General features: G+C 48.5%; 1 protein-coding gene across 3 annotated transcripts in view; it reads left to right on the top strand.

Moving 5' to 3' along the window:
- The window catches only part of FRMPD3 (FERM and PDZ domain containing 3), a 146,186-nt gene that overhangs the window by 33,665 nt on the left and 86,336 nt on the right, over positions 1-26,185 (top strand). Inside the window, exons 2-3 of one of the 3 annotated variants that reach the window (XM_034781380.1) lie at positions 10,872-11,038; positions 20,626-20,693. The exons of the other annotated variants lie outside the window; for them this stretch is intronic. Coding sequence (XP_034637271.1) covers positions 11,029-11,038; positions 20,626-20,693 — 78 coding nt within the window. The 5' untranslated portion in view covers positions 10,872-11,028. The remainder of the gene's footprint in view (positions 1-10,871; positions 11,039-20,625; positions 20,694-26,185) is intronic. 3 annotated transcript variants of the gene reach the window in all.

Below are 26,185 nucleotides of genomic sequence, written 5' to 3'. Positions count from 1 at the left end.
TGCAATGAGCAGGCACCCACCAAGTGACTTCTTGACATAACATGCTTTTGCATTAACCATGAAGGGGCTGGCCCCGGTTCCGGTCGCAGCAGCGGAGGGGAAAAAGGAATAGGGACGGGTCCATTTTCACATGGGCTGGTGAGTGGATCTGCATACTTTTGCAAACCCGGGCAGCCTGCCGCCGCCACCCCCCGATGCCCAAGCCGGTGGCAGCTTTGACTTGTGTGTGCCCCAGGCAGATCGACCAGGGGACTTGGATGTGTTAAGTCATGATGCGCCTCTCTCTCCAGTTAGGTAGGACCTGAGCTTGTTCTGGTGCTGCTTTCCGCTCCGAGAGCCGCGAGGCTCTCAGCTTACAAACCTTTTGAATATTGGAAAGAAACAAACCAGGAACACAAACAGCGAGGCCCATGAATTACCATCCTGTCTGGAGGGGCATGGAGCTGGAACGAGACAGGCGCTGACAGCTGCTTTGATGAGGTTGGGCAGAAACGGCGGCAGCGGCTGCATGTCAGCTGCTAACATCCCATCTCTACAAGCTTTTAATTCCCCTCCTTTTGTCTCTGTTCCCCTTGGCAGGCAGCGTCTCTCAGGAGCGCAGCACTGCAGTGGAGATGCCCAGGAACACATGTGCCAGCCCCTTGAGTGCATGTGGTCAAATAGGGACCAGGGTCTCACCAGCATGAGGGGGCGGGAGGAGGATGCAGATAAACAGCTGTTGGTCCTGGAAGGATCCAATCCTTCACTGGAGGGGCAAAGAGGAAGTGAAATAGACTAGCTTGGCCAAATGGCGTTGAAGGCAGCAAGGGAGCAATCTACACGTATTTCAGTGAAGTATTTTATATCTATTGTTTAAGTGCTCAGAAGTAAGCTATGCACTATGCCGAAATTATCTATCCAAGTGTGGTTTAATGCTGGGCCCTGCATGATAGTATTGCGCGGAAATAAGGCCCTGCCTTGAAGAGCGTATGTGATCTAAATTCAGACCTAACTCAACCAGTGAGGGTCGTATACAGGCAGGAGAGGAGGAGCTGGGGGGAGGGCGGGGGTGACCATGATGAAAGCAGGCAGTGACTCAGAACTCCCTACTCCCAGAGCACCCGGCAGAAGTGAGCCGAGAAGGGGGTGGAGTGAGTTGGCTCGCTGATAGGTCTGAGGTGGGGGGGGGGGGTTCATGCACCGAGGGTGTCGCGAGGGAGGCAGGCCCAGGCCGAGGAGTGGCGCAATGCCATGGGGGTGGGCGTGGCGGCTGCTGTTGGTGGACTGGAGCTGGGGAGGGGAATGTGGAAGGAGGCAAGGCTGGAAATACGAGCTGGGGCTTGGTGATGTGACAAGGACAAAGAGCTGGGATTTGAAACCCAGAGCAGTGGGAGCCAGTGAAGGGATCTGAAGGGCAATGGAGACTCAGGTCCATTGAGCTGAGTGGGACAAGGGGACAAGCAGGCCATAAGGAGAAAGTAATGGTCTGCTTAGGGCGGAAGGATGGAGTCAGTGACTGGGGTGAAATTAAGCCAAAGGAAATAGAGGCTGAATCTTGGGGTGAAATGTCCTAGTGATGAGATCTGTGGGACAGTCTCCCTAGGAAGGCACCTTGTTCTAAGACAGGAGTGAGCAAACTAGTGGGGAATATACGGTAGGAAATAATCCTATGTTGTCTCTCCTAGTTTGAGGGGTGGGGCCGGTCAGTAGCCCTGCTTTTCTCTAGTGACTTCTCTCCAAGCCCTGTACCATTATCAGCAAATTGCCCTTAATCCCTTAAGGGAAGGAATCGTTATCCTCGTGATACCGACAGGGAAGCTGAGGCACAGAAAAGCTTGAGTGGCTTATCCAGGGGACCACAACAGTGAGTGGATGAGGAGTAGAGCCCAGTGTGTGAGGAGTAGCGCCGATGACCTGACAGAGCTTTTCCCTCTCTAACTCATGTGATTCTCACTGTCCTTCAATGGTGTGTGAGGGCTGGGACACCGTTACTCATTTGGGACATCAACTGGTAACAGTCACCCTGGACAGCTCCACTACCCAAGATGTGCATGTTAAGTGGGAGACCTGACCATGGACTGAGTTGGGAGGAAGACAGCAGTGGGGCCAAGTGTGCATTTAGTAGATGAAGGTACCTGAGGGGCGAGTGAATTAGGGGTGGGGACGATGCAGCGCGGGCTGAGGTGTCAGTACCATTCTGGGACAGGGCAGTGTGGAGGCCAGGGAGACAGGCTGGCGGGTAGGAGGTTACTCATTTAGGGCACTAAGTGAGTAGGGAGGGAGGTGGATCATAGATGGGCATGGCCGGATGAGGAGTGTAGGGTTGGATGGAGACGTCAAAGGCTTGGGGATGGAGGAATGAAGGGATAAGAAGGGAGGGGAGAGGGCTTTGTGAATCTCTGCCTCAGCTTCCTTTTAATGGTAGATTTTATTTTCCATCAGTCATTTCCTATGTTCTCTTTGCTTCAATCTGGTTTCGAAATGGTTTTCTTTGAAACTCGGCTCCTGTTTTCAGTATGTAGGAGCCTCATTGAATGTGTCAAAAAACCCTCTCGTATGTAGTCTCAGATGAGCTGGAGTGCCTTCGAAAAATGGGGCAGGAGCTGGCGTTCATCTGGAGTGGTCACGCTCTGTCAGCCTCTGAGGACTTTGGGATTCGTCTCCTTTCCTCTTGCTTCCCTTTCTCCCACCACCTCCTCGCCATGGCTGTGGGGAGCTGGCGAGAGCATGCTGCCATCCTCCTGACAGCTTTTTCCATTAAGAAAGCTCATTTTTCACATGTAGCTTCAGCAGACTAGACAGACTATCTGTCCCCAGCCTGGCCCTCTAAACGCTGGGAAATTGGCAGCTGCAAAGAAATGGGCTGTTCCGTGGCTTCCCTTCCCTGCTCCAGCTGAAATGCTGACTCCAGCCCTGAGAGTGATGGAACAAGTGCTTACAAGTTAGCCGGGTAGGCTAGGCTCATTTTAATAGGGCTGCACAACATAATAAAGCGGGAGAGAGCCGAACACACAAAGGCAAAGCAGACAGTGAGGGCTGTGTTTGGTGAATGTAGACTTCTTCTGCACTCCGCCCAGAGCTGTGGTGCTTGGAGCCCCTGGGGGGAGGCAGGAGAGGGGAAATACAGATATTTCCAGTTGGCCCCTGTGTACAGATGTGAAGCCATAGCACTTTGCAGCTTCAGAATACTGCCACCTTTTGGGCTTGATCCAAAATCCCTGATTTCAGTGGCTGTCCTGCCACTATTTTCAATGGACTTTGGATCAGGCCCTAACTGCTGAGCATTGTTGTTATTCCAGGTCCTCTGTGATACTGCAGCATCCAGTCCTCTCCTGGAACACTCTCACAAGTTAGGTTTGCTGCTCCTGTAAAGATACAGTAACAGCAGCTTATTTATTTAACTGGGGTTTGACAAACACTTATTTCTATCACAGCACTGACCTGGTTTATAACCAAACAAGTTTATTAAACAAAAGCCTGAGGGTTAAATGATACCAAGTACAAGGAGTAAAGATAGAACGGGGGCCACACTCACAAGTGAAAATATACTTCTCAGACTAACACTTTCAGCGTGTTCCAATCCTTGCCTCATCGGGTTTCTCACCTATACCCAGTTCCCAGAGACGTCAACCCCTTTGGCTGAAGGACCCAACAGTCTCTAATTTCAAGAGCTCTGGCCGCTGAAGCCCCCCAAGCAGAGATGACCGTGTCCCCTTATAGTGTGTGTGAGTGGGGCAGAATGAGGGCAGCCAGCTTCAGCACGCTCAGTACAAGTCAAGCAGCAAATCTGGGAGGGGAGAGAGGGGGGACATATGACCACTCCCCACTCATCTCCTATGCCCCCAAGTGATGGATAACTATGGGGTTCTCTCCCCTTTCTTTTCATAGCCCAGTAAACCTCTGACGTGTATTTGAAAAGCACACCCAGACTAAGCTGCTCTCCCCTGCTGGCGTGTAGACACCAGGCTGTCTTCCCAAAGATCATTGACTACGTTAGAAGAAGCAAGGCGGCTTCCTGCTGTTCTTCCCTTCCTGTTGACTTCCCACCCCGCTGCTGCTTCGTATGTAAATGGAGCTTCCATGGTTTTAATTCCATAAAGCTTAATTTACACAGGAGACAGGTGGATAGCTGCCTTCCCTCCTCACTGGGGGAGACGTTTCTCCCTGTCTTTGGTCACAGACTTCAAAGCATAATTTCCCACAGTGTTAACGCAGCCATTTCACAATTATATTAATCACCTTTCGTAAAAGACCTCACTCAATACCCTATTATGGTACAGTGACGCTGTATACGATCAGTGATTCAATTGCTTATTGTTTGAGGTTATAGCTAAGAGGCTATCTCCCCCACTCGCTAGGTTGATGGCTTTGTTTACCTTTTATGTAAATATACCTTCATTGTCTCTGCCAGATGATCGGGCTGGTCAGACAAGCAAATATTCATTCCTTTGATTAGGGCAGACTGGGCTTATGCATTGCTTGCCAAACACATTTTAAGAATTCCATTCTTGCACACATCCATACCTATTTGTATACACCCCGTGTATACACCATGCAAGAATATTAGTGATCAGTGAGTCATGAGTTTTGCAGTGATATCTCACCTGCCACCTTTTAGGTCTATATCATGAAAACAGTGCGTTAGGTGTAGTGAGTGTGTCAGGCCTGTTGAGTAGTGAACCACCAGTGGGCCTTCACGTCACATCCTCCCAGGGACAGAAATGCAGATGTTTCTAGCTGTTCAAATAGTGGTGGTGCTCCCTGGTGGTAACAGGAACTGAAATGCAGGTGATCCCTGTTCAGTGCCTGCAGAAACATCCTATTGTCAATGCTGGTTACTGTACTTTATTAAACTCTGATAATGTGCTGAGCCTTCTACAAGACACAGATGTCAGGACAAAATCCCTTCCTCCAAGCACTCCTTATCTACAACACAGACAGAGTGGGCTCCCACGGGGAGTAAGAGGATTTGATGTTAAATCCCAACTTGTTTCCTGAGAACCCCATGTTTGATCACCGTGAAAGGTGGTTGTGCTGTTTTACAGGGGGTTTAAAGGACAATTAGTAGCATAACTAGTGGCATTGGGGGCAAATTAATAAACTATTAAATACAATGTTGGCCAGGAATGTATGAAAATTGGCATTGCCTTTACAGCTTGGACTTCACAAAACGAATAGCCTCATCTGAGACTGATTTGCATATGCAAAATAGGCTGACAGGGGCTGTCCCTTTGAACTCAATGACACTAAAAGCAAGTGGTCTGAATTCAGATATAGAAATACCACTAAATGGTAGGAATGATCTGATTACATAATCCAGGCCAATTTGCCAAAGGAGACATTTTCAAGATCTGGACTCCTTTTTCCCCCTGAAACCAAACCAACTGGCATATGAGAATTGAACTCTATAAATTGCCCATTAGCTGTCAGAGTCTTATGCTGATTTATGCAAAGGTGCGTAATTTGCATATTAAATGAAGCCATTCCACTTTCCAGTTATCTTTAACACTTGAAACCCAGAAGACTGATCTGTTTGAAAACTTCATGAGGCAAATACAGCGCATATCGGATTAAATAATGATGGATTCAAATAGATACTGATTTGCATAGGCTGATCAAGCTAATTACTACAGTGTCTGCAGGAACTCAGAAAATCATCAAATTTTTATGCAACAGGAATGCTAAGATCTGTTGCTATGAGACTTGATGCATAAATTACTGCAAGCATTATGAATACATCCAATAGGATGCCAATTTGCAGTTTCTTGATTGAAAAATCCTATATGGGTTCTGTATCAAATGGGGCAGCATTCTGTGGGAAAGAGATGCAGGCCAGTGGGCATGGCGGTGCTGTCAGCAGATCTAGAGCTGCACATAGGATGGTCCCAGCACGGCAGAGTTGTTGAGACGAGCATTTCTAACACGCTAACAGCATTCTGGCATTTTGCTCTTCATCATCTGATGAGAGGCCAAACCTTCTCCATTGATAATTTATTAAGTATTTAGTCTGTTTTTAAAAGTATCTTTGTGTCTCGGTGCATTATTAATGCTGTCAAATGGTTAATACATACGGGGTTAGCTGGCCCTAGGATATGAGCAATCCAATGAAACGTATGCTTTGTGAGGAGGTAGAGTTAGTCCAGGTACTGAATAAAGAGCAACTGGGGACTGGATCACTCACCCAGGGAACTGGTAATGGGGTATTCTATGGCACGTTTGACTCCAGCCAGAGTCACCAGAGACCAGAAATCATTGCAGCTGATAGCTGTCTGGTGTGAAATCAATTCTTGGGTAGATCTGGGAGAAGAATTTTCAGCAAATAGTAAATTTGTCAAAAAATGCATTTGTCAGAGACCCAAACCTATTCACAAACAAATTCTGTGAATAATTTTGGCCCAAATAATAAATTCAGAAATGTCAAACGTTTTGTTTTGAAAAAATCAAAATGTACTGTTTGGAAAATATGATATTTTTGAGACAAAAAAATGTCAAATGTTATTTTGATTCAACACTTTGTTTCAAAAATGTTGATTGGAATTAATATTTGAAACATTTTGTTTTGACCCAAACACTCCCCCCCTCCCCCAGTTTTTTGTTCTGGCAAGAAAAGCGAAAAAATTCAGTTTTGGTTCAAAGTGAACTGACTTTTTTCCCCCCAGTTCGGCCACTAAGCTAAAAATTCCTTTATTTGCTCAGCTCTCTTCATGGGCTCTGTTCAGTTCCCAGTGCGATATGTGTCCCAACACCATTTCAGTTGGCAGCTTCCCAGAGGAGGGGAAGCTTCCATTGCTGATTCCCGGGCTGGATTCTGCCTCTAGGATTATCAATCCCACACCTTTCACCAGTACTACATTTGTGTGTGTATAATACATATGGGTGCATACAGCTAGACACACACACGCACACCTTGTTCTGTGTATAAATAGAGAGCTGCTGTCTTCAGGGTTGTCAATACAGCACTAAATTTATAAATGTGTGTGTATAAAACGTAGGTGGATGGGTGTAACTAAAGATAGACATATATACCTATGAAATGCATGCCACTGATTGTGTAATGCTAGCTGCCTCACCTGCTTTCTGCCCACTAATCCATCCCCCCACCTTTTGCCCGAACGTTCCAAACCCATGAGCAGCTTCCAAACTTCTTGTGGGAGGAAATTTTCCACCTTTCCGGACTGGCGATATTCAGTCCTGCACTAGGTACATGTCTCAGAGATTTCCTTGCTTCTACCCTTGATAGGTCCTGCGATAGCAGACCTTGGCATTGTAAGACGCTGGGACGGTTCCCCTTCTCGTAATGATTAAAAGAGACAGAGCTGTGCCCATTTACACCAGCTGATGATCTGTCCTGATGTGCGGAGATCTATTTTATGCCATTTTAAAGAGGTTCTAAAACATATTTGTTATAACTTTTCTCTCTCTACGGCATATGCAGCCACACTCCTGGCGTGAAGGGAGCTTGGCTTCACAGGTGCAGGGGTATGAATAATACCACTAATAAACTGATGTGAAAACTCTCTCATATAGCATTCCTGTTAAATACGTCCCACATCCAGAATAAACTACTGGGTATCGTAAAGGTTTTATTATTGGCGCTCCTTTGAGCTGATCCTATGGCCTTGCCTCTTGTCATACAACCATGCTGCACTCAGGCTGGTCAAATTTTTTCTACTGGATCCCCCATTGTGCATTAAATAGATATACCACATGAGCAACGAAAGCTTCATTACTGGGTATTCCTGTAGGGGGCATATAATTAACTTGTGAGGTGTTGCCTATCTCTAAGGCTGCGAGTCTGTCATGGAGGTCATGGATTTCGTGACTTTCCCTGACCTCCATGACTTCTGCAGCATCCGGTGCTGGCTCAGGCTGCCCAAGCCGGGCAGCCTCTGGGCCAGTAGCATCAGTTTGGGTGTGTGGGAGGGAGATGGAGCAGGGGATTGGAGGGTGCGGGGGGGGCCTTACCTCAGGGTGAGGGGCTTCCCGGCTCCCACTGGCATGACCCTGCAGCTCATAGACAGAAGAGGGGCCAGGGGGCTCCTTACGCTGCCTGTGCCTGCAGGCCCTGCCCCTGCAGCTCCCATTGGCTGCAGTTTCTGGCCAATGGGAGCTGCGCAGCTGGGGCTTGTGGCGGGAGCAGCGCGCAGAGCCCCTGACCCCTCTGTATCCTAAGAGGTGCAGGGACACTCGGAGCTGGGTAGGAAGCCCGCCAACCCTCCCCTTCCACCCAGCACCAGCAGGGGCCGCACACCACTGCCTGCTCCTCCCCAAAACCAGCGGGGGTCCTGGCCTGCCCCCCAGCACCAGCAGTGTCCCGGACCACCATCCGCAAGCACCCACGACACCTCAGCTCAAGTTTTAGTTAGGGGTATATAGTAAAAGTCATAGACAGGTCACGGACCGTGAATTTTTGTTTACTGTACATGGCCTGTCCGTGATTTTTACTAAAAATACCCATGACTAAAACGTATCCTTACCTATCACTGCTTGCCTAGTATGTATTTCCTGTCTATTTCTTTGTCTTGCCTAGTTCACTTGTAAGCTCTTTGGAGCAGGGATTGTCTTTTGTTCTTTGATTGTACAGCACCTAGCACGTTACACTCTGATCTTGTCTGGGATCCCCAGGCACTATCATACTACATTTAATAAACAATTATCCTATTTTGCCCATGTGACACTGTACCCCACATTCTTCATAGAAATATTGTCATGATATGAATATGGCATAACTAAGATATGTTTTATGCAAGATGGGTCATGTGAGGTATCATTGGAAAGGTTATGATCTACTGAATGTGTTTATCCAGTTTGTATGCGTGTATCATTTCTGTATCTGAGGTTAGGAATATTGACTATGTAACAATTACAACTGTGTGTGTACTTGGGGGAATGCCTAAATCAGCCTCAATGGGCCATTAGGAAGAACAATAAGACTTGGAAGATACTAACCTCCTGCCTTCCTGAGAATCTCCCAGTGTTGCTACCTTGACACTACAGGGTCAGGTGATCTGATCACCTGGTACTAGACATCCATCTTGGGCTTTCAGTGTTTTTCCATTCAGGGGGGGTGGGGGTCAGACTGGGAAGCAAAAGATCCCCACCTTATGTAAATTCTGTTTAAGGCTGGGAAGTAAGTCAGTCAGGACTCTTCTCCATTGCCTCCCTGCCCAAGAAGGAAAACTGCTGAAAGCACCTGAAGAGATAAAGTAACTAAGCTGGGGAAAGGCCAGGACTGGAGTCCAGGCTAGGGTGACAAGATAGCAAGTGTGAAAAATCGGGACAGGGGTGGGGGGTAATAGGTGACTATGTAAGAAAAAGCTCCAAAAATCAGGACTGTCCCTATAAAATCAGGACACCTGGTCACCCCAGTCCAGGCTGAGACAGGGGTCTAGTCTGTAAAGAAAAATAATTGGAACTCTAAGCTGCAGAAACTCTGCAACTGCCTAAAACAACATTTAGGGTGAGAAATTACATTTTGTAACCTATTTCTTTAGTGAATGAAGCTTAGGTTGCGTGTTTTGTTTTCTTTGCTCGGTAATCTGCTTTGTTCTGTTTGCTATCCCGTATAATCACTTAAAATTTACCTTTTGTAGTTAATAAACTTATTTCTGGTTTATTCCAAAACCCAGCTTGTGCCGTTCATATGTGGGGGTGGAGGCAAAAAGCTGTGCATATCTCCCTCCACAATGAGAGAGGGGGTGATTTTTATGAGCTTGTGTTGTAGAGTTCTATATATAGTGCAGGACAATATTATTTTGGCTTTATACCCCAAAGGAGGTGTCTATGTGAGTGCTGGCCATTCCCCTTGCTAAGTCCTCCCACACAGCTGATTTCAGTCAGTGTCTGCAGTTGGGTGTGGCCTTACTTGTGTGTGGACTTACCTGTGTGTGTGCTGGAGAAGGCTTGAGAGCCTAGCACAGCAAGAACAGGTTGAGGAAACCCAGGGTGGTGGAAAGGGCGAGCTCAGTGAGACCCCAGCACATCAGGTGGCACCCCAGGAGGGGGGTTCAACCCGTCACAGCCCCATTAGCCTAAGGAACTTCTGACAGCACAGGAAGCGTTCAGATTAAAAGGAGATTTTAAGAAACTTGCTTAAAACACTGGCATTGCCAGGCAGAAGACACCATATTCTTTAAAAAACAGCTTTATCTGAAGTCAGCTCAAGAACTTTACTGAATCTCGAAGACTCAAATTAGGTGCCATAAACCGCAGGATTGAAACACGGGATCTAATGTTATTTTTATCACCTCCCATCAGTCCTGTCAAGGCGAGGGTCCCATCCAGAACAGCAGGGTTCATTGTAGCTATGTCCCAGTTGATGATGACTATCTCTGGGTAGTGGCTAAGCCTGAAAGGTTTCAGAAGGACAGCTTGTCTTTTGCAAAACAGACCTCCTACTCCAAGTGCATGATAAAATTAAAAACCTTTTGCGCCGTGTCTCAGGCCAGAGTTAAACCAGCAAGTGAGTGGGTATGAGGCACCAAGAATAAAACCTTGTGGCCTGATTTTTGTGAGGTTCAGAGCACCTGCAGCTCTCATGGACTTAGAGGCCTTGTGGGGGTTTGGCATCTCTGCAAATCAGGCAGTAGGTGTGTTGATCTGTGTAGCTAGTGCTAATCACTGCGGTAGCTAGGTAGGTGCTAGGGAATATTCCATACATCCATGTGTACTCCTCTCCCCTACCATTGAACCCCTGCTCCACACAACTTCCTGCATGATGCTAACAAAATCCCTTTCTCTGGCAAATGTTTGCTGCCAGTAGGTGGTGACACAGTCCCCTTGGGGAAGAATGGGGACAAGCTCACTGCCATGCGGTACCACTGTATGTATGCTCTGTTTGTTTTGGGCCCAATTCAAAGCCCATTGACGTCAATGGCCCTTTCTGCATCCAGGCTGGACCTGCAAGTGAGCTGGAGGCCAGGCAGGGACCAAGAGGAAGGGTCCATGCCCAAGGCTGATTCTGGCAGTCCCTCCTATCGTCCCAAGGAGGAATCGGCTGTAGGGGCTAGGCTACTTCCTGAGCCTACCGCCCTCCCCAGAGGAGATTGAATGGTGATCTGTAAGTACCTACACTGGGAGAAGGCATTTGATACTAGAGGGCTCTTTAATATAGCAGCCAAAGACAGAACAAGATCCAATGGCTGGAAGGTGGAATCACCGAAGTTCAAACTGGAAATAAGATACCAGGTTTTAACAGTGAGGGGTAATTAACTAGCCACTGGTCCATATTCCCAAGGGAGGTAGGAAGTTCTCTATTATTTGGAATAGTTAATTCAGACTGGATATGTCTAAAGTATCTGTGTAGCTCAGCCACCACATATTGTCTAGAGGCAGCAATCACTGGAGGAATTTCCGTGGCCTGTGTTGTGCAAGGTGTCAGATTAGATGACCACTTTGATCCTTTATGGGTTTAAAACCTATAAAAGACCATCAGCCTAGCAAGTGCGTACTCATAAATCTGGAATAAAAGCCAAGATTTGGAAAAACCCAAAGAGAAAGTTTGATTGAATTTTAAGGCTGTTATAAAAGGCTTTGGCACACCAGGCGAGAGGGACCAGCCTGCCATTTGTGAAGGAATTCAGACAGATTGCACCCTCACAATAATAGAATATAAACGATCTATAACTCTCACTCCCCTTATTTAACTACTCTCTGAAGTTTATATACAGTAATAAATTCCTGCTCTGCAAATCAGTCTGAGCTGATCAGGTAGTTAAGCATCCCCCTTGGTGTTCATTTCCCAGTTGACTCCCTCCCCATAATTTTTCTGAGCAGGGGAGGGGAGGGAGGAGGAGGCTGGAGGACAGCGCAAAAAAAGCTCAGTATTTTTCCTGTCTGAAAAAGTCTGTATAGTAACATCCTTGAGGACCAGGAATCTTTCCACTCGGTCTACTACCTGCGATGAGCTGAACATAAGTCAGGCAACAATAATGGATTAATAATTTGTCTCTTAAAAGGAAAGCCAATCGAAATCAGAACTGTTGAGTCTGAAAGAGATCCTCCAGCCACCTAGTGTGGCTCTGCGTCCATCCCCCGGCATCGTGGCAGGACCGATTCAGCGATAGGCATTGCTATGCCATCTGACCAATAACATCCCATCTCTGACAGTGGCCATACCAGCTACTTCAAAGGAGGGTACAAGAAATGCCATGTGAGTGACTAGGGCCCTGATTCAGCAAAGCACTCAAGCCCGTGCTTAAGTACCATTTGACTTCAATGGGATAAGCACATGCTTTGCTGAATCCAGGCCTTACGAAATAAGCTGCTCATGGGGGAGGTTGCATCCTACCTCCCAATAGTTAGAGGTTGGTTTGTGTTCTGAAGTAGGAGGGTTTTTAACCCTCTGGGGTTGGGCTTTTTCTTCAGTCCTAACATAGCAGTGGGCTCTCTCATTAGCCGTAGGAACGTGTGATCCTGATAAGTGTCCTCGATCACCCTTCCTGCTAGTCCCAGACCAATGTCAGGTTTCAAAGTAGCAGCCGTGTTTGTCTGTATCCGAAAAAAGAACAGGAGTACTTGTGGCACCTTAGAGACTAACAAATTTATTAGAGCATAAGCTTTCGTGGACTACAGCCCACTTCTTCGGATGCATATAGAGTGGAACGTATATTGAGGAGATATATATACACACATACAGAGAGCATGAACAGGTGGGAGTTGTTTTACCAACTCTGAGAGGCCGATTAAGTAAGAGAAAAAAAACTTTTGAAGTGATAATCAAGATAGCCCAGTACAGACAGTTTGATAAGAAGTGTGAGAATACTTACAAGGGGAGATAGATTCAATGTTTGTAATGACTCAGCCATTCCCAGTCCTTATTCAATCCTGAGTTGATTGTATCTAGTTTGCATATCAATTCCAGCTCAGCAGTCTCTCGTTGGAGACTGTTTTTGAAATTTTTCTGTTGTAAGATAGCCACCCGCAGGTCTGTCATTGAATGGCCAGACAGGTTAAAGTGTTCTCCCACTGGTTTTTGAGTATTATGATTCCTGATGTCAGATTTGTGTCCATTAATTCTTTTGCGTAGAGACTGTCCGGTTTGGCCAATGTACATGGCAGAGGGGCATTGCTGGCACATGATGGCATATATCACATTGGTAGATGTGCAGGTGAACGAGCCCCTGATGGTATGGCTGATGTGATTAGGTCCTATGATGATGTCACTTGAATAGATATGTGGACAGAGTTGGCATTGGGCTTTGTTACAAGGATAGGTTCCTGGGTCAGTGATGTGTGGTTGCTGGTGAGTATTTGCTTTAGGTTGGGTGGTTGTCTGTAAGCGAGGACAGGTCTGTCTCCCAAGATCTGTGAGAGTAAAGGATCATCTTTCAGGATAGGTTGTAGATCTCTGATGATGCACTGGAGAGGTTTTAGTTGGGGGCTGAAGGTGACAGCTAGTGGTGTTCTGTTATTTTCTTTGTTGGGCCTGTCTTGTAGGAGGTGACCTCTGGGTACTCATCTGGCTCTGTCAATCTGTTTTTTCACTTCAGCAGGTGGGTATTGTAGTTCTAAGAATGCTTGATAGAGATCTTGTAGGTGCTTGTCTCTGTCTGAGGGATTGGAGCAAATGCGGTTATATCTTAGAGCTTGGCTGTAGACAATGGATCATGTGGTGTGTCCTGGATGGAAGCTGGAGGCATGTAGATAAGTGTAGCGGTCAGTAGGTTTCCGGTATAGGGTGGTATTTATGTGTTCATGCTCTCTGTATGTGTGTATATATATCTCCTCAATATATGTTCCACTGTATATGCATCCGAAGAAGTGGGCTGTAGTCCACGAATGCTTATGCTCTAATAAATTTGTTAGTCTCTAAGGTGCCACAAGTACTCCTGTTCTTTTTCCAGACCAATGTGTCGCTATTGTCAATTGTGGTGTTTTGCACCATTCCTGTGCCACGCTGCCTCATTTCATGGAAGTTTATTCTAACCTGGGGTATAGCCAATAAAGGGCATCCCTCAGCCTCCATTGGCAGCTTGTTCCATTGCCAGAGTTAGTCTTTAATAAAATTTCCCCTGCTGCAGAACCATTACTGCTATTTCTGACTGTGCTGAAAAGTGAGGCTCATGTGTCTCTGCTCTCCTAGATCATCCCCATACAGCTGTAGACACCAGACAGGGAGAGGGGACAGGTTAGTGCCCTATGTATCAGGCTGGGAAGAGTTGGAATCCCAGCTGTGAGTCACAAGTTCAGCCCAACCCCTCTTCTTTCCGAGCTAGGTTCACTAACGTCCAGGCAGTTGAGGTGGGAATCTTTCAGGACCTTAACTAAACTTCATTGATCCCTCCTGGGTCCTTCAGGTGATTAAGGTCTGAATACCTAGTGCAGGACTGAATATCGCCAGTCCGGAAAGGAGGAAAACTTTCTCCCACAGGAAGTTTGGAAGCTGCTCATGGGTTTGGAACGTTCGGGCAAAAGGTGGGGGGAATGGATTAGTGGGCAGAAAGCAGGTGAGGCAGCTAGCATTACACAATCAATGGCATGCATTTCACGGGTATATATGTCTATTTTTAGTTACACCTGAGAGAACCAGGAGCCCACTGCCCACCAGGAGCCCCAGTGCCATCTACCATAAGAGCTCCCTGCCTCTCAGCAGCCTCAGTAACCTCATGAGCCCCCAGCACCGACCCACCCACCTCTCCCCAGTTTCCAACTCAGACTCCCCCCATCCCCAGCTCCACCTTCAAGCGCTCAACTATCCAAGCCACAACTGCCTAGTTTTGTACGGCTCCATGTACTACTTCCGCCACTGCTCAGGATAGATTGTGGCCTGGTGTTTATGGCCTGGTGAAAATTATGTGCAAATAAGATCATGCAGTAATTTGCATAGAATGTCATATGTGGAGCAGCACAAAACTTGACAGATATGCTCTTTATCCAGCAGCGTGCCAGTTGACCCCTGGCATCACATAAAGTAGCCTGAAGGAAGCTGCTGTCAGTGGCCCCAATGGACTGTTGTGACAGCCAGGGTGCATGGAAATCCCAACTGCCCTCCTACGTCACCCTGGGAAGGGAGTGACGACACTGGCATTGTGCACCAGAGAATTCCCCCCAGGCACCCAATTTAGGGCCATGTCCGTAGATGGCATATCATAAAGCAGCCTCTGTGCAGGGAAAACCTGAGCCATAGATTTGTCCCATGTGCTCTTGCCCTTGGAGCTACACAGAAGCTGACAACCCCTCTCCCCCCCAATCTCATCAAAGGCTTCCCACTTCACAGGTCACACTGCCCAGTCCTCTCTGCCCTTCTGAGGCAGCCTGTGCAGGGACCTGGCTCAGAGGCTTCTACGACTGAAGTTACTGAGTCAGTTGCACAAAAGCTGACAAAAAATGAATGGGTCAGGCAGGAAAGACAATTCCTAATGCCACTGCTTGGCTTTTAATGCCTGGGGCCGCTGCCCCAGCTGTGTGGGTAGCACCTCCATCTTTACCCTCTCTGCACTCCTCTTTCAACTCACACACATGTGAACTCCATTCCGCATTAAGGGGCGTTGCCTACGTGCACATAGCCAGGAGAGAGTTAGACCCATGAGTCCCATCTTCCCCATCATGGTAAGTAAAGTAGATTCTTCATCTATGGGGAATGCTGCAACCCTGCAAGGCCCAGGAGGTCTAGAAACCAGGATAGCAGCACTGCTCGGCAGCAGACGTCCCCACACTACCACCCCGCAGCGGCTGTAGGGAGCTTGCACTCCACTGTCCATGACCCACTGACACAGCCCATGGGAAGTCCTGCCTGAAGAGGTCTGACAGGCAGCAGCCTCATGGCTCCTGGTCAGCTCCCAGCCCTATGTAAACCCAAGGGGCATTCTAGTCAACCGTGTGGATCTGTAGTTGCCATGGCTATTACTGCTCTTGAGCTCCTGGCTGTGACCTTGGCTTGATTTGGACTTTGCCTCCTGACCTGGACCCAGAAACCTGACTCAGACTCTGACCCTTGGCATTGACCCTGGCCAAAACCTGATTATGAACTCCTCTGCTCCTCATAGCCTCAGGTTTGACCCTGCTCTGACCCTTGGTCCTGACGGCAAGTGTCAGGAGCCTGACACTGCCTCTCAGAGAGGTGAATTACCTCCATTGATAGAAAAACTTCTTCCATTGATGGAGGAAGCATCTACTCTACATTGGCACTCCTGCAGCACGACAGCTGTGCCACTGAACCTGCTGTAGCTAGCCATAGTCTTGAGTGCTTTGCCATTTCGATCCCTGCTTTTCTCTTCCCGGTCTCCCAGCAGCCAACCACAGTTCTTCCTCCCTGTGGGCTGTCTTCAGTTATCCACAGCTAAACATGAAGCTTCAGCTTCCCTGGCTACTTCTCTAGCTCTTTGCCCTTCATTTCATGGCCTTCCCAGGCCCTTGTAACTCGAACTGTAGTTTCTAAGCTGTCAGGTCATTTCTCAAAGGCTTATTGGACCACTTCTCAAAGGAGCACAGCCCTAGCTCTCCAGCAGCGTTCTCCAACCACTGCTGCTTCCCACAGCTCGGATCAGTTATTATAATTAAACCTCCCTAAAACTGTCAGCTGGGGTCACTAATTATTCCTGGGTTGCCAGGTCACAGAGCCTGGCTTGCCTTAAAGGAAGCCTGGGACATCTGCCTGCTGGGGGCCGCGGGGAGATCAGTGAGTAGTGCTCTTCTGTTTAAATTGGTGCATGGCGCTGTCATTGCTGGGTGAGGGATAGGGCTGCAGAGACCAAAGTTCATGTACCATTTTGGAAGCAGGGCTCTGGACTGTAGGGGACAGAACAGACTGTAGCGTTTAGAGTCCACAACGTCATGGTATCTGAGCACCTCACAATCTTTGCACTGTATTTATCCTCACAGCAGCCCTGTGAGGGAGGTGCTAATATCCCATTTTACAGATAGCCTCTCTGTGCCTCAGTTTCTCAAGTGATGTGCTTGCACAGCCGGAGCAGAGAATTGAACCCAAGTCTCTTGAAACCCAGCCGTCCTTCTCCATGAGGAGGTAAATTTATTCCTCTCTGATGTTTACATCAGGCCGTCCTTATTGTAATGTTAAATAAAATATCCTGTAGTTGTTAAGCCTCAATAGGAGCAATAGCACAGCTGATAGTAAAGCTAGTATCAGAGGACACGGCGCTGCTTTTTGGTTAAGATGTCAAACCAAGATTCTGCCCACTTGTGCTCTCTAGCCTTGAGCCTGAGTCTGAGCCCTACACGTTGCAGTGTAGACATACTTCTAAATCCACTGGTGCGCTCTGTAATAGGAGGGGTGCTAGCCAATTCTAATTCTGGCTTCATAAAACTGACCTGTGCTTTGGGGTGAAAGGTGCTGGATAAACATAGTATGTTAGTCTGGTCTGTACCCAGACACTCCCCAAGGACAGTGTAATAAGGGCTGCTGGGGTAAGGTCAGGATTGTGCAGGGAGGTTCAAGTTTTCAGTAGAAGTGAAGGGAGCACCTGGGTCTGGTGTTTTGCAAAGGCATTGGGGGTGTGGTTCTTAGTGATAAGAAAATGACATTTTGACAGCTAATCCAGCATGCCCTGCTGGGTCACCGCATACCCCAGCTAGCCTGCAGTGCCCTCATCCAGCCCAGCCTGAAGCCACGTTGTGCTCCTCTCTTGTATTTTGGCTGAAGCAAGAAAACCACCAGGGGGTTTAATGATGATTCTTTCTTTAAGCAGTGAATGGTCCTCTCTAGGTGCTGAGTCTGGCCTCAAGCTCCCCCTTGTGACCTCAGGCATGTATTGTACTTACTCATGCCTGCTCTGTTCAGCTAGCACTAGCTACAAAAACCTCTCAGCCCCCTCCTCCCCACAGGCTGGGTGTGTCTGCGCTCGCCATCTCAGTTGCTGTCCCCAGCAATGCTCATTACCCTTTGCATACAGTAATGCTGCCTGAGCTGGATCATCCTTGTCAAAATCATGTCCTCCATTTTTGGAAGCCCCTTTACTAGTGTGGACAGTGAATCTCCATCACGGTGACATTTGATACGAGGCCACCGACCAGAGTCCCTGTGGCAGGGTGGCTGGCCCTTTAAGAGGAGATGACTTTTGCCCTGCCCAGGGGCGGTTCTATGTATTTTGCTGTCCAAAGCACAGCAGTGAGGCAGCCTTCGGCGGCGCGCCTGCTGGAGGTCCGCTGGTAACGTGGATTCGGCGACATGCCTGCAGGAGGTCCGCCGGTCCTGTGCCTTCAATGTACCCACCGCCAAAGCTGCGGGACCGGTGGACCTCCTGCAGGCATGTCGCCGAAGACTGCCTGACTGCTGCCCTCAAAGCAACTGGCAGGCCGCCCCCTGCGGCTTGCCGTCCCAGGCACGTGCTTGGTGCGCTGGTATCTGGAGCCACCCCTGGCCCCACCTGTGATACTTAGCTCACCTACCCAGGTGGACAAAATGAGCAAAGTCACATGATAGGCAGGTCATGTGGCTAAGTCAGGTGCTGGGGTGGAGCTAAAACAGAGGCCTGTAGAGTTAAAGGCAGAGTGCAGGAAGGAAGCCCGGGGAGTTGCTATATGATTGAGAGCAGGCAGTGCCTGAGCAGAGCTTAGAGGGTGAGCTGAAGGTTGTCTGAAATCTGTAGGGCACGGTGACCTCGAGATGGAACGGCTGTGCCTAGCCTGAGCCAGGAGACTCCTGCGTCTTAGACTTGGATACCCTGGAAAGAGCGGGCTTTTCTTTTAGCGAGTTAGCTGGAGGTCTGAGGTACTGCAGTAACTGAACCAGCCTGGGAGATTCAACGTGAGTGAGGCAGCAACTGGTCTGGAGCTAGGCGATATGGTGGCAGTCCTAGGGAGATTAAACCCAGCTCTCTCCCCTACTCTGTGCAGCATCGGTTCCTGAAGCCTGGTAAGACCAGGCCTAGCTCCCTCATGTCCTCAGACTCTGTGTGCCCCCCAATTGCAGCTGCTGGCCTTGGGGCACTGTTAGCTGGGATCCCGTGAGTCCCCTCACGGTGACCAAGTGTTTTGTGTTTTGCCTCTTTCCTGAGCCCTCGTCACTGTAGGTCAGGTTTATCTTGCCCAGTGCTTCTGGCAGGCTTGCCCCCCATCCCAAGCCAGGCTGACTCAAGCATAGCGAGGGAGAGCCCTGGCTGAGCCCACATGTGCCTCAGACAAGCATGGCTCAAAGTACGGCCAGAGCGGCAGTATGTGTGAGTGAGGCTACTATGGAGGTCCTGGCTTTAGTGTGGCAAGAAAGATAGGAGGGTCCTTCTGCTCAGAAACAGTGTCTGCCTAACACTCCCTACCCTAGCTGTCCTTCATGCTGCCAGGTCAAGCCACGCCCAGCTCCAGGATGGGATGTCTCTGGGCTTTATAGGAAAATCCTGTTCTCCCAGCAGCCTTAGCCTTTGTATATCCAGTAGTGGGCACTCACTCAGGTGCCCAGTCTGTTGTCATCCCACACCAGCTCCATGTGACTCCTTTCATCCAGCACCCAACAACCATAGTCCAGTAATCTGCCTCCCCTTGGATATCACCAGTGGCACAGCAACTCTGGAATGGGATCTCTTGCTAGCAGCTCGTAGGCTACTCCTTCCCAAACCACGATAAATACAAAATGGGAGTCTTAACTCCCTTTCTGACCAAGAGTCTGGAGCTGTCACATGGTGTCTCAGATCCATGTGACTCACGTTTCCAGATATGGTTATCCGTTACCTTGCCCAGCACCCTCTCCAAGGGCAATAATATAATAATAATAATTAATAATAATGCCTTTGGGACTGTCCAATCCTTCCCTAGGGACAAAGCTGTCTGTGACAAGGGCTTCCTTCCTGAGACCATCCACATTAGCTTAATGACCCCATGAAATCAATGGTATGGTTTTGGGGGATGATCATGGTGGGACCCTATGCAACTGCCCTGGGAGTTAGATTCACCCCCATCCCCGCCTGACCTTTTTGGATCACCAGTGCAGCATGGTGAAAAAAGCAGGAGCTGCTTGGCCAGAATTTCCACCCATCCTCCATGCAAGGGCTGGGGAGGGCTCTGGAAGGGCCTTGATTCCACCCCAGTGCACCAGCCTGTGTAGCTGAGCCAATGAAGAATAGCGGAGTAATGAGCAGTGCAGTTAGCAGCTTACAACCATCCAGGAGCAAAGGAGGTGCGGAGAACAGTGATTCTGAGATACAATTCCAGCCAGATATGCACCAGCCTTTATGCAGGGGTGACAGGGCTAAAAGCAAATGATCTCATGAGCCCTTCGTTTGGAGCAGACAGCAAAGTAACTGATTCCTTGTATGTATTTGCTGAACGCTAGCATGAACCAAGGGTAGAGATATTTAGGCTAAAGTTTCCCTTAACTGCAGCGACAAGGGTAAGGTGAACCTAATGTCGGGTCAGCACAGCTCTGAAGTCAATGGTGCTAACCCTGGTTAGCTGAGGATGTGGCACGCGGTGTTTATTTCACATAAAGCCAAAAAGCCACGTTGATGCAACACGAAGGTTACACAGGTTAAAAATCACAGAAGTCAGGAAATGCCAAAGCTGAGAGGTTCAGCAGCAGCCTTAACTGAACGACAGCGCAAGGCCAGTACGCTTTATGGAATACATTACACACAGAGCACACACTATGCAGCTAAAATGTCAAGCGAATAAGCAAGGAAAGTGGATGCAAAGTGGTGCAAAATTGTATTGCTTCTTATCTCTGATAATCCTCTTATGTATTGCTTCTCTTTTATCCAGTGTGTTGTCTTTCGAAGGTACTGATTCAGCCCCCCATGACGGTAGTATCTGAAGCCCGGATCTCAAAGGTATGTAGGGCCCTAACTCCCAGGGGTGTTAGGCACTTGTGTACCTGAGAGGGTGTGGGCCTGTGCGAGGTAGGGCAGTGCTTTTACAGGCAGATCACTGAGGCAGTGAAAGGCAAAGTGCGAGATTCACAAAGGGGACCTAGGCACTGCAACCTTGAGGCCAGCTTTAGGTACCCTACAACCTCATGAAATCCACAGCCTTGAGCTGGGCCCCACAGTACGTGGGGGTAGGGGAGAGGTCTCTAACTGGGATCCACAGAAGCTAAATGTGGAATGGGGAGCTGCCTACACTAGCCAATAGGAAATGCTGGGGGGTGGGGAGGTGTTAAGTCAGGAGAGGGCCCTAACCACTGTCTCTGAACATCTCCAGCTGAAGTCGTTCCATTCTGTACAAATGACTAAATCACTGGGACGGGGCCTCCCACACCTTAACCACTGGGCTAGAAGGTCATTCTCACTCTCTGGTCCAATGAATATTCAGCTACTTATGCAAAGTGGGACAGCTTCACTAGGGCAGATTGAGACGCCCTCCCTACAATATCCCTTAGCCCAGGGGCTAGGGCACCTCCTGAGGGGGTGGGGCCAAAGGTTCAAATCCCTGATCCGAATCAGGCAGAAGGAGGGTGGGGTTGAACCCCCATCTCCTGCCTGGGTGAGTGCTCTACCCACTGAGCTAAAGGTTGGGACGGGGCAACTCCTCCTCTGGCTGTGTCTGTGCAGGGCCTGGTGTGTGGGGAGGTGAGGGAGTTTCCACTAGGCTGGGCCCAGCAGGCAAGACAGGCGCTGAGGCTGTGCACGTGTTTGCTGGCAGATTTTTTTTTTTTAAATGTCTAGGAGATAACTGTTGGCAGAAACTTGGGTGCCTAGAAGGTTAGGTGGCAGCTGGACAGGGGGTTCTGAGGATCAGAATTTTGGACGTAGGCACCTAAAGCAGCAGTTAGAGAGAGATTCACAAAGGGATGTAGGCACCTAAGTCACTTGCCCGAGGTCACAGAGGAAGTTTGTGGCAGTTGGGGGTGGTGGAGAAAGTGCCTTTAAAACAATGCCTAAAAATCCCACACCAAAGTGTTTGAGTGAGCCTTTGTCAGTCCCTGCTGAAAATTCCCAGCTCTAGTAGAACATATTTATGGTATTTGTCCTGCAACAGGAACAGCAAAAGAGTCATTCTCCCGCTTGGGTTGCTCCTAAGTCTGGACTCAGGGTAAAGCCACGAATGAGCTTGTAATGAGCTACCCCTTTAACCAAGAAAATGGGAGTAGAGAGTGCTCCATATGAGCAGCTTGGCTGTGCTAATTTACCTCCTTTCCTGCCTTTGTGTGATTTTTTTTTTTAATATTAGATTCATGGAGTTGTTTGTATTTAACTTCATATGCTTTAAAGGGTAGGAGTGGAGAATTGCCCATGCTTAATAACTGGTACATTTCAAATCATCTCTGAAATTCACACCTAATTCAGTGGATGGGGTGTGGAGGGTTGGGTTCCCCTTTACTGCTGCTATTGGCCTAGGGATAGTTTACTGCAAGGTTGCATTAACAGGGTAGCAGCACATCTGTTTGCACGGATGGCCGCAGAACAGATGTGTAATTAAAGCTTGGAATTTGCAGTTTTGCAGAATGCAGAAAGACTTGCCCAGCCCCTAAAGCTGCCTTGCTTGTGATTCAGCTTCTGGGACTTTTCCCCTGTCCCTGCTGTTACTGCAGTGGGGTTTTGGGATAGTTTTGCCAGGTGTGTATTTCAATAAGCTACTTAACATCTGCCTCCCGCAAACAATTCCAGCAGGAGCAGCAGTTCCTCCCCCTTCTCCTAGCACCCTGAATGAAAGGACCAGACCCCCACTCCGCTCCAGCATACACTGACTGTTGTGGGTGGTTCACCACCCCAGGCGAGGCAGGGAAGTTGCCAGTGTTGGCTCTGGTTTTCAGAGGGGGTTCACTGATCTCCATCTCCATAACTGGGAAGTGTCTGTCCTCAGCCGTGCTGCCCTCTGATTGAGCAGGAAATACAGCTCGGCGTTTGAATGGGGGGCTCGGGAACATGTTGGAGGGGGATATGAAAGGCCCCTGTATGTCTCATGCACTCAGATAAGGAGCTGTGTTTCTCGGGTCTTCGCTGACTGTCAATGGTTGTGATCTCCTGTTAGAGTGGTGACTCTTTGGGGGTGGTGAGCAGGTGGAGAGCTGAAGGCAGTAGAGGCTAGCTGGAGTGCGCTAAGTGATGGCTGTGCCCAATGCAGCCGCTTTGAAATTTCCACACACCTGGGGTCAACTTGGCTCTGTGCCGGCCAAGGCAGGAACACTGAGTGCGGTGCACTTTACTGTGTGCATGTCTCTGGGCTGAGACCTCCGTCCCAATCCACTCTGGAGCAGCGGTTACAATTCCAGACGCTTCTTGCGAGAAGAGTGATTTGGTCCCTTGTCCCTGGCCGCCTCCTCACCCCACTGCTGTGTCAGGTGCTGTTAGTATGTTGTCTGCCTGGCTGTAGCCTTCCTGTCCTTGAGATGCCTGTTGCAAGGATTGCTGGGGCTGGAGGTCGATTTCGCTTACAGCAGGGTAATTCTGTTGCCTGGAATGGAGCTGTTGTGGAGTTACACCGGTGCACCTGAGATGAGACTCTAGGTCCTGGCTTTAATGCTGAACCACTGTGTGAGCTTCCACAAGTCACTCATCTGTGTTTCAGTGAAGGAGGATTATCACGTTCCCCACCTGGCCTGCGAGGGAGGGGGGTATAATTCATTAGCATCTGTAAAGAGCTTGGGGATTTTGTGGTCGGAGGCTCAGGGTATTGTGCTAGCTGCAAAGCACTTTTGGATCCTCTGGGATGGAAGGCGCTAGAAGACTGTGAAGTTTTATCGCAGACCTGGCGATGAGGAAGAGTCTTGCAATTACAGAGCACTTTTCCTTTCGCGACACCCTGCTGGGGAAGGGACATGTAGATTTCGCCTTGCGCTATCAGCTTTGTTTAGGGTTACCATATTTCAGCAAGCAAAAAAGAGGACGGGAGGAGCCCTGCCCTAGCCCCGCCCCTGCCCCTCCCACTTCCCGCCCCCCTCAGAACCCCCAACCCTCCCCCCGCTCCTTGTCCCCTGACTGCCCTCTCCTGGGACCCCTGCCCCTAACTGCCCCCCAGGACTCCACCCCCTATCTAAGCCTCCCTGCCTCTTGTTCCCTGACTGCCCCCTCCTGAGACCCTCCCCCCATCCTAACTGGCCCCCTAGGACCCTACCCCCTACCTGTCCCTTGACTGCCCCAACCCTTATCCACACCCCTAGACAGACCCCTGGGCCCCCCCCAAACTCCCGACCCCGCCCTGCTCCCTGTCTTTTGACTGCCCCCTCCAGAACCTCCCTGCCCCTTCTCCGACCCCCTGGTCCCCTTACTCTGCCGCTCAGACCAGCGTGCCGGGGAGGAGGAGTAGGGGGAGGAGCTCCAGACTGCCGGTGCGAACGGCCGGCTGGTGATCTGCGAATGCAGGGAGGGAGGGAGGGAGTGCTCTCAGCTGCCCGGGAGAGGAGGGGGAAGTGGAGGAGGGGGCTCTCTCTGGCTGTCGGAGCCCCATGTAAGTGGCACCATCCGGCTGGCTGCCCTGTCAGCCGCGCGCGCTCTGAATAGGGGGGCGGGGAGTCCGGACATTTACAAATTCCCCCCGGACGCTATTTTTAACTCTAAAAGCCGGACATGTCTGGGGGAATCTGGACGAATGGTAACCCTAGCTTTGTTCATTTTTAGGATGTGTAAAATACAGCCAAGGCTCATTCTAGGCACTGTCCATGGCAGCAGGCACAGAAATGCCAAGCCCTTCTCCATTCGAGCCCATGTGATGGATCTGGTAATGTTCAGAATCAGGAATGGCATGAGGCAAGGCGGTTGTTTCTTGCTTGGCATTCAGTATATAGCAGGAGGATCTGACCTTGCGCGCTCTCTCATGGTCCTATATCAGCTATGGACTGGCTACAGAGCTTGCTTATATACACCAGATGTGTTCATCGTAAGATCCTTTAATGCTCTGCCAAGTATGGATGGGTTGATTTTTAAATCAAAGCAATTTAAAACCATGATTTAAATCAGCAAGCAGGAAGCCTTGATTTAAATAATTTATTTTAATCATGTTTTGCATTGTTTACTCAATTATTTTCCTAAAGAATGGTTGATTCTGACTAGCTGGTGACCATTAAAACATGTTATTTACAACTAAAAATAGTCTTTACCCTAAATATGGTGCTGCTTTTTGTTAGCCAGGAGGAAACACTGTATTTATACGTGCTTATTTAAGCAATTATATAGCTTACCTTCATTTAGATTCTGAATTTTTGAATTTTTTTATGTTAGAAAATGGTGAATGATGCATTTCTCATTTACTAGATGATTCAGTTTTTACTTGGGATTTGTGTCAAGCTCTGTTTGGATGGAAATTCAAAATCAATTAAAAATACACCAAAAATAGCATCTTAAGGTAGTTTTATTCAATTAAAAATATTAAGTGCTGGATACATAAGAGGAAAAAAAAGTTTAAAACATGTTTTTGTTTTCCATTTAAAACTAACTGATTTATTAAACAAAGGAAGTATTATTTGTAGTGAATTAATTGAACAGATTGTTTCTGGTGACCCTGTCCTTCAGGATTTTAGAACTAGTAGATCTCTTCCTCTCACAACTAGTTGTTTGTAGATTGGAAGAGGACAACAAGCTTTCCTGCTTTTTCAATTGAGTTGGTTTGAAAGAACTAGTCATTCATCTGAACTAGTTGAATAAACTGAAATTAAGAAAATATTCTCTCTGCACCCGCAGAAGAGGATACTGTTCTCAAAAGCTGTTTTAGCACTTCAAAAAACTCTAATTCCAGGGACATACCCAGTGACTTCCCCCAGTTCAGTGGTCTGGCTTACTTTAAAACTTAGCAGCAAGCATGTACTAGTTAATAGTATTTTTTGTAATTAATTTAAATGATTTTAATATATTATAATAAGTTTAGGCTTTAACAGAGGTTGCCATATTTTGAAATTTAATTTTAAAGAGGTTTATTATAAAAATAAACCCCTATGTTTAATTTAATTTTTAACTCATGGGGTTTTTGTCCTCCTGATAGAAGAGGTTTGGGGCACATCTGGTGGTTACTGGGCAGGAACTGCCGATGTTTCCAGCTTTCCCAGCCATGCCCAGGGCTGCATTCCACAGTGCCTTCAGGCTCAAAACTTTGCATTTTCTGCTGTGGGACCCTGAGCACTGCAGCTTCTGGCATCTTCTGGCTGCTGCAGAGATCAGAGCTGCAGCTGCTCCAGCTGTTCTCTGCACAGAGCTTCAGATCCTGGGCTGCCCTGGTTAGTGCAAGAGCAAAACTACAGCCATCGCAGCGGCTCCCTTCCCAATGCTGTGGGCCCCAGGGTCACAAGCAGGATGTGGGTCTGCTGCTGGTCCCTACTGCCTTCAGCTGTCCCAGACCCAGAGCAGTAGCTCTTTGTCATGCTGACCTCTGTGAAGTTGGTCTGGTGGTAGCA

Source organism: Trachemys scripta, chromosome 9 (assembly GCF_013100865.1).
Source record: "Trachemys scripta elegans isolate TJP31775 chromosome 9, CAS_Tse_1.0, whole genome shotgun sequence".
In the NCBI taxonomy this organism is placed as follows: domain Eukaryota; kingdom Metazoa; phylum Chordata; order Testudines; family Emydidae; genus Trachemys; species Trachemys scripta.
The sequence above is the reverse complement of the archived record's forward strand: the minus strand, read 5'-3'. Positions and strand labels throughout refer to the sequence as shown.